At 30.5% G+C, this 14,593-nt stretch overlaps 1 protein-coding gene across 1 annotated transcript; it reads right to left on the bottom strand.

The window, feature by feature from the left end:
* Positions 1-3,450: 3,450 nt before the first annotated feature.
* Positions 3,451-4,905, bottom strand: LOC126552358 (putative nuclease HARBI1). The gene is made up of 3 exons (XM_050207046.1): positions 4,683-4,905; positions 4,239-4,565; positions 3,451-4,064 (listed from the first exon to the last, which is right to left on the bottom strand). Exons 1-3 carry the CDS (start codon positions 4,903-4,905, stop codon positions 3,451-3,453), a joined length of 1,164 nt encoding a protein of 387 aa, XP_050063003.1.
* Between the last annotated feature and the right edge of the window lie 9,688 nt (positions 4,906-14,593).

Raw genomic sequence — 14,593 nt, 5'->3', positions numbered from 1 at the left:
GGTAGAATGTTAGATTATGCTATAAAACAGCGAAAAAAAATACATTGTATTTTAAACAGATGTCGGAGTTGGCGAGTTCTCAGAACTATTATTCTATTGTGTCAACCACTTGCCTTTGATTGGATAAGATTTAGCAATGCCACAGTTGTTTATTGACAACAATAATTGAATGGAAGGGGTAGCCGGACCTTTCCACCGTACTTGTTCGAAAATCAAATTCATTTCGAGTAACACACGTTTAGGAGGTAGACCCTAGCAGTTACAATATTTTTATTTCACTTACTATACTGACAGTTTTTTTTCTTTTAATATTTTTATTCATTTTTCGTGCCGTATATTTTGTGTTTAGTTTTTTTTTGTACTATCAAACACTGTTAGGGCCGATTTCACCAAAAACCAATGAACTCCGTTTACGGGAAACTTCGTTTGTCATAATCGAAAGATTAATCTCAGTTTTAAAATATTTGGGTTTCACCAAGGTAATCGCGTTTTCAATAAACGCGTTTTTGATAATCGAAGATTAGCTGATAAACTACAATCACAGCGACCATTTGGTCAGTAATCAGTACTGATAAGGTGATAATGAAATAAGTTAATAAATAATTGAAATTCGAATTCAATTTATAACAAAGTTTTACTTGTGTACTCGTGTCCCGTGGTGTGGTTTTCACTTTTTGCATTTCGCGACTTGGAAAATGGAAACAATAAACAAACGCAAAAAAAGAGAACCTCTTTACCAAGCCGCGGAGAAGGAACTATTAGTAGATCTGGTTGAACAAAACTACGCGGTAGTTGAAAACAAAAAAACAGATGCCATCAGCAGCCGAACCAAAACCGAACATTGGAAGACCATTGCAGACCAATTTAATGCCACGTCTTCTGTTCATTTCCGTGATTGGCTGGTCTTGCGGACACTGTGGGAGAATATGAAGAAAAAGGCCAAAATAGTAATTGCGTTACAGCACGACAACTTATATGCAACAGGTAACAATGTGGAAAATAATTGTTTTAGTTTATGAACGTTTTTGTACAATATGTATTGTATATAGGTGGCGGTAAAGCTAATAGAATTTTACAAGACCCAATCATCTCAAGAGTCATAACCCTTATTCGGCCTCAAGTGGAGGCATTATCCAACGAGTTTGATAGTGACCACCTAGAAATTACAACACCAAGTATGTACTGCATTAATATTTAATATAAATATAAATATATTAATATATTATTATTATTACTATTATTATATATAATAATTATTTAAATTTATTGTTTAATGTAAAAATGTAGATGGGTAACAATTTATTACATAAATAGAATATTTGTGATTACAATGTTCACTTTAGTATAGTATTAGTATAGAATTATAGTATTCCAATCACTTACATCACTTTTAACATTATTTGTTACAACTTAGAAGATGTAAGTTTTGTAACTATAGTGGATGGAGATGAAGATAACATCATTGAGGACCAAGATGTAGGATATTTATCTAGCATGGTAATATTATGTTTCAACTTTTACCTATTTTTTTTTTTATTGTTCTATTGCTTTGTCTAATATAAGAAAATAAATGATACCTAATATTATGATAAATTAGATAGGTATCATCACAGTTGTACTAGTTTTGCATAGTATGCACATCTCTTTACCTCCATATTGTAGTTCTCCACTTCTGCTTGGTTAATTTTGTTCTATGTTATAAATGTGTGTATATGATTGACAGTCAATAAGAAGTGGATAACTACGATATAGGTGAAGTAAAGAGCTGAGGATGCGTATCAAAAAACTGTGATGATACTTATCTAATTATAAGATAAATTCCTATAAATGTCAATATATGACCAAACAAATGACAAAAAGTGTGAATATATATAGAATATTTGAACAATCTTTTCATTTTTTATAGACAATTCAGACCTATGACATTATCTACACTTATTTCTTAATTATTTTATTTACTCATTGATTAAATATACTGTATATTATATATAAATATATATATATATATTATATATATTGTATAATTAATCAATGATTTACTTAAAAAAAAAGTTTGTATTTTTTAATATTGTAGGAGAGAAATGCTGCCAATGACTGGTCTCACTATAATCCTAGCATGCTGAAGGCTCCTCCTGCTCCTGCTCTTCGAACTTGTCACAACTTGGAAGTGAGTGCAAAAGTCATCAATAACGAAGATGATATGTTTGACCTGCCATCTGTATCCCATCAACAAATACAATTTATTTCTTCAAACGAGAACTCTGGGAATACCAAATTAAACTTAAATTTAACAAAAAATGCAAATCAAACGCTTCGTCAGTCAGTTGTAGCAGACACTTCTAGAAGGAGGCCAGTACTTAGACGACCTCAAACAGAAGCCTTAGTAGAAGCTAAATTGTGTACTTTAACATCAGCAACCCAAGAAGCTACTAAAGAGCATGCTATTTCTATTCAAATCTTGGAAATCCAACTTGAATATGAAAAAGTTAAGTTGGAAGTTGAAAAAGAAAAATTGGTCCAAGAAAAATTGAAAACCGAAATTCTTAGATTTGATGTTGATAAGAAAATTGGTGACATGGTGGAATATACAATACAAAAATGACTAATGCGGGAGTTTGATAGTACTGTTATATTTTTATTATTACTATTAACCTAAAGACGTTTTTGTGATATCTTTTTAATTTGTTAATTTTTATTATTTTATTATAAGCAGTTTCTGTTATATAATTTTTAATTATTAATTAAGTTCTTAAGTAATCAAAAACTATGGTTCCTTTGTTACTACATAAAGTGTTAATTATTTTATTTTTATTATTTTATTATAAGCAATAAGAGTTTTTAAGATATCTTTTTAATTACTAATCAATAACTATAGTTCCTTTGTTACTATATAACATTTTTAATTTGTTAATTTTTATTATTTTAGTATAAGCAGTTTCTGTTTTATAATTTTTAATTATTAATTAAGTTCTTAAGTAATCAAAAACTATGGTTCCTTTGTTACTACATAAAGTGTTAATTATTTTATTTTTATTATTTTATTATAAGCAATAAGAGTTTTTGTGATATCTTTTTAACTACTAATCAACAACTATAGTTCCTTTGTTAATAACTAACTATATAACACTTTTAATTTGTTTATTTTAATATGTGAAAAAAGGTATTTGTTCTAAATAGTTATGAAAAAAGCTATATACCTAATACTATGTTGAACAGACTACCTATATTTTTTATTACATTATTAGGCAGTAAAACTTTCTAATGTAATTACTGACCTAAATAAAATGTTATCAATTGTAATAAAAAGCCATAATTAAAAAAATGACAACATTTTATACAAAAACATGATTATTTTTATCGAGTTTATTATTTATTAAGAATTGTAATATAAAATAATATAAATTTCAAGTTAATAGCACTAACATATCTTGCAAGTAATGTAAATATAACTTATGACCTAACCATTCTTTCAAAATATACATCCACCAATGTTTGACGTTCTCTGTTGTCTTGCGTGATCCTTCGATGAGGTAGGTCTCTTTGGAGGGGTACATGAATATCATCCTGAACGAGGATCTCCTCCCAAGGAGCGGGTAGATTAACTTCAGTGTTGTTAGGAATATCTTCGCCAGCTCTTCTTGCTATGTTATGTAAAACAGCAGTGGCAGTTATTATTGGCAATATGTTTTTCAGCATAACTCGTAGTCCCAGGGCTAACACAGGAAAACGTCGCTTCCAAACCCCAAACGTTCTTTCAACAGGGTTTCTTGTTCGGATTTGCGACTCGTTGTAAAGATGTTCAGCTTCAGTATGACACTGATCAAGAGGGGTCATCATGTATCTTCGGCAACCGTACCCACTGTCCCCTACCAGCACAGCGTCCCCATACTCTCCTCTCTCAAACCTGGCCCTACGTTGGCATTGCCTCCATATTCGAGCGTCGTGAGTACATCCAGGATACCTGGCTACAATGTCCGTGATTTCTAAATTTGAATTGCAGATTACTTGGACATTGAGAGAAAAGTAGCCTTTTCTATTTCTATAGGATTCTGGTACTTCACCACCTGAAACCATAATGGAAATATGGGTTATTTTTTTAAGTTAATCGATGGTGCAATGGTGCCAAAGCCAAAAGTTAACTGAACCCAACTGGTATTTTAATTTTTTTTTCAATTTATTTTTTTGTACAAAATAACTATAGGTAGGTACCTATCTTATAAGTAATTTTGGGTACATACCTGGCGATTGCCAGAATTTAATGTGGGTGCAGTCTATAGCACCGATGACTCTTGGAAATTTAGCTTTCTGATAGAACATCCTTTGAGTCCTTTTAATTTCTTCATCTGTCTCAGGGAATAAAATATAATCTCGCCACAATGAAGCTATGGCCCGACTGACTTTATGCACTATCCTATTAACTGTCGCAGCACTGACACCACATAGGTCTCCTGCCGTCCCTTGAAAGCACCCAGTTGCATAAAACCTGAGGGTACATAGGAGTTGGTTGATTGGAGACACGCCGTTATTTCTGTACAAAGTAGGAAATACAATATCTAAGTTGCTATCTATATAGGTACTAATATCAAGTAAATTATACAATAATATTTAACAGTATGGGTTTAGCAATATTAGCTTATACATCTTGTCATTGCCATACTTAACCGTTCAAAAAACTGACTTACCTGTTCTACTGTATTCGAGCTGATCTTCTATTCGTTCCAATACGTGAAGAACAGACTTCTTTGACAGTCGATATCGTGTCACGAAATCTAGTTCATCTAGGTTTTCAAAATCGTTCGTCCTTTCCTTGATAAACCTAGGACGGCGATTCACGAAAATATCATCAAAGTCGTCATACTCTTCTTCGAGAACAAGTGCAAATGCACGTTTATGAGCGCGCGACATAATTAAAACGATGAAGCGCAAAAAGTTAGAAAAAAAAACAGTAGCAAAACGGTAGGTAGGTACGTACCTACAAAAGTACAAAATAATAATAACGTCTATAAACCAGGTTTATCACTATAACTGACTGAAATTAGCCGGTTAACTTATAACTGACGTTTAGCGTTAAACGATCTTGGTGAAATCCGTTTATATTAATTAATTCGTTTAAATAAATAATCGGCGTTTTCAAAAAAAGATAAACGCCGTTCTTACGTTGGTGAAAGCCGCCCTTATACACTATACACGGAACGGTAAGAATATGCTTTAATACAAATATTATATTAAAAATTGACTTGTTCATAACCATATGCATTATACATTGACGTGCGGTACGCATTCGGCCGTTCCAAAAGGAAGACAAATTAAATAATTATATCCATTATATCAATGAGCTATTTAACATAAGTTTTATATTTATTTTAGATGGGTATAATAGGTATACTCATCGTTAATTATACTTCATTGTCTATTTTATAATTATAAAGTTATTGGTAAGAAAATTAATAAATTAAGGTCATATAGGTATGCAATATTTTAACAGACGCGCTTTGGGTTTCGAAACGGAATTATCTTGTTCTTGCACGGAGCCCTTCTTATTTACTATACCAGTTATGACACAGGTAGGTAATATTTTTATTCATTTTTTCTACCTTATATTTTGTGTTTAGTTTTTTTTTGTACTATCAAACACTATTATACACTATACACGGGAACGGTAAGAATATGCTTTAATACAATATTATTTTATTTATATTACTTAAATTAAAAACATAATCCTACATATTAAAGAGTAGTTTGTAGAATTGACGAGTTAAATTAAAAATTAACTTGATTATAAATCTATCATAACGTATTTTATAGTATTAAATACATATTTAATAGACAATTTTAATATAAATAAAATATGTTTAATGGAAAACCACTAACATATTATAAGATATATATCTTACTAATAAACAAATTTAACATTGATAAAATAAAATATTATATTAAGAATTGACTTGTTTATAACCATACGCATAATACAGTGGCGTGCGGTAAGCATTCGGTTGCTGAAAAAGGAAGAAAAATGAATTTATTAAAATGTTTACATCAAAGAACAATATATTAATATAGGTAAGTTTTATTTTTATTTTTATTTTAGATAGATATAATAGGTATACTCATCAGTAGGTAATTATACTTCATTGTCTATATTATAATTTTAAAGTAATTGGAAAGAAAATTAATAAATTAAGGTCATATATGTATGCAATATTTTAACAGACGCACTTTGGGTTTTTATTACCTGTGTCGTATCTAGTATAGTTGTTATGGTCGGGTGCAGTAGGGCGGGGTAACTACGTTCTACGCAGTTATTGAAAATGCTTTCTGGTTATTGCAGTTGCGGGTCGCTTTGTCATAAAAAAATACATCTAATATCTTGTCATTGCTATTGTTAATTTTGATCTTTTTGTAAGACAGTTTCTCCGGACGGTTCTTCAGGGTGACTTTTTTTAAAAATACGACTACGAACGATTATTGTTTATTAATGCGGACCCCCAAAAATTACACATTTTGACAATTTTACAAATAATACTTCGATAATGTGGAACTCTGAGCGTATTACATTTTAGTATACAGTTATTACGTAGCGAAAAAAATATAAATTTAAATGTTTATATTGAGCGCTTGATTTTTTGAAATTGAATTTTTAACTTTTTTTCGTACTTTTGTATTTGTATTAGTATTAATACTATATTACTTTTATACTTTTATTATAATTACGTGTCTATTGTCTATATATCTTAAACTAGATTTAGTCGATGTTCACAAGACATCTGAATGATAAACCTATCATAAAACATATAATCATCGTTGGGATCGGTAGACTACGTTCCACAACTTGACAACACTTCACTAAATTTTAACATGAGTCGTGTCATTTTTTTGGGTGCAAAATAATTTCTCTTGTTGTACAGTGATCGTTCACAATCGTGTTTCACCTAGTTGCGCATCGTTTTTTATTTACCAAAATAATAATTTACTCTTATAAGAGAACTAAAAATACAGATTGCATATTTAATAGTCTACAGCGTAAGCGTCAGACAGACGAAAGTCACTGTTTCAAGCATCTAAATAATTGTTGTCGTAAAATAATTTGGGAATAGATTTTAAATGTATATACTAATAATTTTCTTAATAGGTGTATGTTATATTGGTTTTCTCCGATGGTTTAATTAACATGTATCAAAATGTATCAAAGTTTCAATACATTGTATTGAAGATATGGTTATGTACATATATTAAATATCGAGCAATAATAATAATTTAGTGCATTACCTATATGGTAATTTATTTTTATCCGCTTTCGACGACGTCGTCATTTCCTGTAAAAAATAAAGTAAATACCAAGGCGTACCTGGTATAGTATAGCGGAAGTATCCTCGCCGCGGGAATCCGGGGTTCGAATCCCCACCAGGGAGACGCAAGTTGTCGCGTACCTAGTGGGATAACGGCGTCGAGAAGTGGACGTACCTAGTCATCACAATTAAGGAAGAAGGAAAAACAATATATTTTCCCAAAAACCACGCCTGATTTTCTCTAGATGACGACAAAAATAATCCGATATTAAACCTACGACAATAGGTACACATAATCACTGTCTTGCACGCGGTATATGGTAATAATAATATTGTTGCAGGATGTGTTACGACGACGACGATGTACGCCGCAAGGAAGAACGACGAAGAAAACGCCCTACGTTATCAATGCAACTCGTGCGAGAAGTCGTTTGCGAGAAAGCATGGTCTGATGAACCACCAGGTAAAGCACGCGCACAAGCGGTACTCGTGGCCCGGAGTGCGAGATGAGGTTTACCACCAAGTATTCGGTGACGGTGCACATTCGGCGGCACACAGGTGAGCGGCCGTACCCGTGCGGCGTGTGCGGCTTGTCGTTCAGACATCAGGTTAACCAGGTCAGGCACCTGCGCTCGCACACGGGCGAGCGGCCGTACTCTTATGACTTGTGCGGATTGGTGTGCTGCAATGACAGGAAACTGTACGAGCACCAGTTGTCGAAGCACCCGGGGGGCTGTGCTAGCTGCAGACGTGGGTGACGACGATAGCGTGCGACGAACGGCGACCGCGATGACAACGACGGAATAACTTTATCATTATTTTTATTTAATTATTTTTATTTTATATTTTATTTATTATAATTAGAATAATTATATTAAATGTAATATATAAATTACTACATACCATAGCCAACAATAACCTAAACATTGGGGGCATAACGGACATCCTTATAGTTATGTTAGGGGTGAGCAGCCAAGCAAGTAATGATCGAGTATAATAAACTAGGACCGAACCTAAAAACAAATGGTAAAACCAATCAAAAGCATCATCGCCCGTATGCTTTCTACCCGCTAGGAGATAATGACAAATAATCATAAAGACTATATGATTGCTATCCGGTAACATATTATGAATACGTGATTACCACCCGGTAGAATATACTAGGTGCGGAATCACTCACCCGGTAGAATATTATAAGCATATAATTGACGTACGGCGTCACGCGGATGACGCAAGGCGTGGGTAGAAGCGGATGCACGTGCAGATGACCAACAGGGACCTGAAGGTACCGCGGGAGTCCCTGGATGATATATAAGGGGGCCCAGATTAGGCACATTTTAGACGTGATCCATCAGAGTTAGAGCGAGCACCTTCAAGTCACCCAGATCAATAGTTTTGTCATTTGGACTTAGAATATTTTTCAATAAAAAACACAAAACCTATCCGATACTACATCATTCTACTGCTTGTACGTGGCACGTTACAAAATTATACCACTTTACTAACTAATATCTACAATTCTACAACATCATATTATCAGTACTATACACTAACTGTAATTAGTAATAATTGTAAAATTGTAATTTGTACCTAATTAAAATATGTAACATCTTGGAATATTTTAATATTTAATAAATAAAAAAATTAAAAACTATTATAACTTAAGGCATAACTATTGATAATATGGAAAGGGGACTTACCGGAAAATTTTGATTTTCTGTCGAGCCTCCCACTGTGTAATGGTCCGTTTCAAATGCATCAAATGATGCATAGTGCTGGAACCTGGAACTGTTGTTAAATAATGTTTAAAAATATCGATGAAACGCTCCGGTAACTACTTATGCCGAGTTCTAAAAACGTACTATAAAGGCTAATAATACAAACCAAAACCATGATAATGGAATATTTAATAAATCATATTTTTTACTGTTTTACTTATATATTTTTGAAACGTAGAAAAACTGTTTCTTATTTTTGGACCTATGCCTATTAACTGTTATGTAAAAGAAATGATTTTACATTTTACAACAGATCTGTTATTGTTAAACATGTAATTAAATACTTTTTAAAATATAAAACATTATAATATTATAGTATTATAAAATAACATTTGTTACATATTATCATAACATAATACTTTTTATAAATGCATGGCAATATATTTTTTTTAAATATCTAGTTAATATTTATAACAAAATCAATGAAAAATAAATAAATAAGAAAATTATGCAATTTACATAATATTAATAAAACACCATATTATAATAACCAATTCATTTAAATGAAAATATAAAATAAAAAATAATAATTAAAAAACAGAACAAAAAAAAAAAAAAAAAATGTTTTTAAAATTTTAAAACTTAAATTTTAAAACTTTTACATCTTTATGGTTATTTAAGAATTTTATTGAAGTGTATTTTGGCATTGAGTTAAAAAAAAATTGCTTCGTTTGCTGAAATGGGTATTATGTAAAATTTATACATAATATCAGTGTGAGAGATTTCTAATAGATTTGAATAATAATTTGTTTTAACTAAAAATGTACCCAATATATCTGATCTTATAGGTATTTTAAAATATGGGACATGGTTTTAAAATTTAGAAATATGTAGCTATATACTTTTAGTTTATCAGTTGACAAACATTCATAAATATGTTTTTACTTCCACAATATTATTATTTGATAACATAAAACATTGATCTTTTAATGAATTTATATTAATCAAAAAACAATAAAATAATAACTTTTTTATAATTAATATAAATTTATAATTAGGATAACTGCTGTCAGAAATTTCTTTATTATATAATTCTTGCAAAGAATATCTAGAACACTTAATATATTTTTTAAACTCTTGCATATAATTTTCAAACTTTTAAAAGTTTTGAAAATAATCCAATTTCTTTAACGCGCCTTATAGAATGTTTTATTATGGTATAAGTGTTCTTTGATAAAAGAATCAACTAACTAAACTTATATTAGACAAGGTTATAATATCGTTATGAAATATATCATATCATTAAAAAAAAGTTTAAGAACCAATATGGTGTTTTTTAGCACTATCAAACCTTGTTTTGGATGTCCTAAACTAATCCTGAATTACCTTTTCAAATTCTGTCTGTGAATTTCTGTTTTATTTTTATAACTTTTGGACCCTGTATTGGGTGTTAAGACACACAAGATGGCATTGCAGTTAAAAAGTGAGGTGATCCCAAGACCCATTCACAACCGTATTGCGTCGATCCACCAAGAAATATACGAGGCGGCTGTGTCCAAAGACTCACGAGTTAAATTTGTATTGTGTAACTACCTACCAGATCACGAATTATACAAAGCAATAATGGTGGTAAGCAAGTGCTTCATATCGAAGCGTACTATTCTATTTGAAACTGGTGGACAGCATTTCCCCATTGACCAAAACCTCATCATAACTGGTACGTTACATTGTTTATTATATGTTAACATTTTTAAAGCACCTACTTAATTATTTTTACTATTCATTATAGGTGTTAACGATTTCTCCATCATATACAGTGGAAAGGCGACAAAAAAAGTACCACACTTGCTACTAGGACCGATTTCGTACGTGAACCACAGCTGCGTACCGAACTGCATTTTCGAACCGCACGCAGATGGAAAAACATATTTGAAGGCTGTCAATGACATTCCATGATATAACAAACCAGGTATGTCAGCAGCTTATCAGCCGCGCAGCTTTGCTGGTGGTCATTGGAAGAAACGATAAAATATATTTTCTTTTCTAAGGAATATTTAATCCCACCGTGATACAATTAATTTCATATAACTTGAATTTAAATTTAAATTTTTAACTTTAGGTCGTGCATTATATTATCCAGTATAACTAGTAAGTAGTAATTACATAAACTTAAACTAGGTAGGTAGTTAACTTAAGTTCTTTTCATTAAAAGTTAATTTTTTTTACTAAATCACACACAGTACGTAAGTACCTAAAATAAACCACCTATTTTAATATTTTATGAATTACATAATATCATACAATATTGAATATACACAATTATTAATTTATACCACACAACTAGATACAAATTCAGTACAAACTTATTTTTAATATGAACAAATGTGAAATTTTTTTATAAAATATCTGTTATATATAACATAACCATTGCACACATAATGAATAAATGTCAGTGTATTAAATATAATGGTAATTTTTATATTATACTTACCTACATACCTACATATTAAATTACTTATTTAACAAACTTTTTTAATTTCTTATCCTTAAGGATTTTTTTTTCATTCATAATAATTTTGTTTAAATGCTTCAAGCGGATAAATGTTCTAGTTCTTATAAAGCAACTAAGAACTGTATCAGGTATACAACTATACTTTGCTTGAACATTATTTAACACCTCCTGTATTATAAATGGACTTTTTTTCAAACCAGAGCCATGGAACTGATTGAAGACTTCTTCGGTACAATATATTGCCTTCAATAAATTATTTGAGGGGTGCAATAAATTCCCTTTATTTAAAGTAGATATCCACGAACAGTTAGGATCATCAAAGTTAGTTGACCCCAATTCAGGATATTCCAATCTAAATCAATGGGCTACATATCCAGCTAAAAACTGCAACCCATTTCTACCTATTACATTTTGTGCAGTAACAGTTGAAGATGTATTTTCATCATTACTTAAGAACTGAAACAAACAAAAAATTACATTTAAAAAAGTAAGTTTTGGAAAATAATATATGTTATGTATTATTAAGTATAAGTGGTGACATGGATATCATTTATATATTTTTGTTTTATTTGTTAACCTAACCTAAACCTAAGCCTTAACCTAACCTCCAGTTCAAACTCATCCAGCAAGTGGAGAGACGACTGAGGAACATCTAATTCATTTTCAATTGTAATGGTTTCAACAGAAGACAAAGTATTAGAATTGCATTCAACTACTTCTGAGTCATGCAATATTTCGGCTGACAAAATTGATGAGTCAATTAAACATTCTTCATCTGTTTGTTCCTCTGTATTTCGTTGAACTGTAAATAGTATATTTGAGTGCTTTCCCAAAACGTACCAACGTAATCTGCAAGCGATAAATGGATTGTATGTGTAATTAATTAGTTAATTAATTATTTTGTTCAAAGTCTTATTATATTTTAGATAGTTAAGTATAATTATTGTACATAATTATAGGTACTACCGATATTTAAACTCCAATGGTGTAGGATGATCATTTGAACCACCCATACCTCTTATGTAGCTAAAAAATGCTTCAAGACCATCTTGGTTGAGCCGTCGAGAAATTATATACTTTATGTTGTATTCTTTTTGTAGATCATTGAATAGATTTTCAAACGATTTATTAGATATAAGAATACCTTTTTGGAAAGGCATAAGCGATTTTGATCCATGGACTCTCATATCTTTTATATATTGAGTCATTTTATTTAACAAAATATTTTGATTTTTAATGTCTAAGCCATAGCTGTCAGTAAATCTGTCTTTTGCCATTCTTGTATTCAACAAGTCAAACCAATTATTGAATAAAAGTAATACATTGCTCATCTAAAAAGTAGAAACATTAATACTTACATAAATTATATACCTATATTGTAATAATTTTATTTTTATAAAATGATTAGGTACCTACCTAATTAGTTATTAATAATTTGTTTTTTTAAGAGGTACTAACTATATTTTACAAGCTACAGAGAATAAATAATTTACCTCTTGCCAATTTGGAATATGGTCTAACATTTTAGCCTTTCCACAAAAATCTATTGCTTTAGACAAGCGTTCAGAGAAAATCTGTGCTGCCAGTCTAACATTTTGCCTTTGAGCACCAGTCACATCTAAATGAGACTGATTGATTTTGTAGGCCAAATTAATTTCAGTACAATGAACAGTTAAGAACTTGGCCAAAGTTTCTTTTCCTATGTACTTATTATTGTAGACAAACCCATGGTCTAATAAGTGATTTCTTGCCAGTTTTATTAAGTGCGGAACATCCGCGAAAATATGAACATTTTTACCATTAAATGGATTTTCAAATGAGGTATTTTCAATGTTTATGTTTAAAGAGTTCCAAAGTGTTCGGTTTGTTGGACCCATATCACTCACCATTGCAACAACCTAAGTTCACCAATATTTTAGTCTAGGAAAAATGTATAAAATAATATTAAATTGTATTAATTATTCAACTTTATATCCAATGCTTTCCAACAACTGAATTATTTCAAACAAAATCTCCTTCGTCATGGGTTCATCAAAACTATAATAGATTGGCTGTTTCCACGGGCTTATAATTCCTCTTGCCATCACCACTTGGACACATTTATGAGGACCCCAAATTTGTTCTCTGTTCTTTTCATATGATATTTTTTTACTTAAATAAGTTTCATCAAATGACAAAACAGTTAATTTATCATTTTCTGTCATAGTTTCACCTGTTGTATAGAAACATTTAAACATGTGACTAATGAAATACTTAGTTCAGTAACTAATTTAAAGATTAATTTCAATTTTTAGTGATTAGTTTAATTTAAACATTTTTGCTGAATGGTTGATACCTTTATGTTTCATTAAATTTACAACACTTGTTAAAATTCCTGATTCTAAAACAATTTTGGCTGCCCAAGTTCTTAAAGTTGACAATGCTGAAATACATAAATACATGTATACATTAATGTTAAACCAATAATAATTTAGATTTAAACTAACCTGCTAGTGGATAACCTATCCCGTACATGTATTTGTAACACTTAGGTGAAATACTCCTTAGTACTATACATGAAGCAATGTCCTCATTATACCACTTATGTGCACGTTTGCCATTAACTAATATGTCAACTTGATTTTTGGTAAAGAATTTTGCACAAATATCATACATTTTATTTTTGTTATAGAAATCATCTGCCAATTTTGTTTGCCGTTCATTTTCAAATTGATTAATTTTAGATTTCAAAGACTCATTTTCTTTATAAATTTTTAAAAATTCAATTTTCATATCTTCTAGTTCATTTTCCAATCTAAATTGTTTCACATTTTTATAACACACGCCATGCAAGTTAAATAGAAAAATACCTTTCAATTTGTGTCAATTTGTTACTACAACAGTTTCCAGAATCAAAAAGTTGTTTTGCCACTTTATTCTTTGTTTGCTTTAAAAAAATTATTAAATTAAAAAAATTACAGATACCTACGACTGTTATTATAATCTTACTGCATGTATTTTTGGAGTATGTTGATCAATTGAACTCATAATATTTAAATCATTCACACCCACAATGTCAGTTACTGTACATGTTTTAT

This window comes from Aphis gossypii, chromosome X (genome assembly GCF_020184175.1).
Source record: "Aphis gossypii isolate Hap1 chromosome X, ASM2018417v2, whole genome shotgun sequence".
Classification (NCBI taxonomy): domain Eukaryota; kingdom Metazoa; phylum Arthropoda; class Insecta; order Hemiptera; family Aphididae; genus Aphis; species Aphis gossypii.
This window is presented reverse-complemented; position numbering and strand designations above follow the sequence as displayed.

What these genes read in the sequence shown, in the direction of transcription:
- LOC126552358 (XM_050207046.1), bottom strand. Translation starts at nt 4,905, where the DNA reads ATGTCGCGCGCTCATAAACGTGCATTTGCACTTGTTCTCGAAGAAGAG. An exon ending in GCTCGAATACAGTAGAACAG is followed by an intron (nt 4,566 to 4,682) that starts GTAAGTCAGTTT and finishes GTACCTATATAG; the next exon opens with ATAGCAACTTAGATATTGTA. An exon ending in TAAATTCTGGCAATCGCCAG is followed by an intron (nt 4,065 to 4,238) that starts GTATGTACCCAA and finishes TTATGGTTTCAG; the next exon opens with GTGGTGAAGTACCAGAATCC.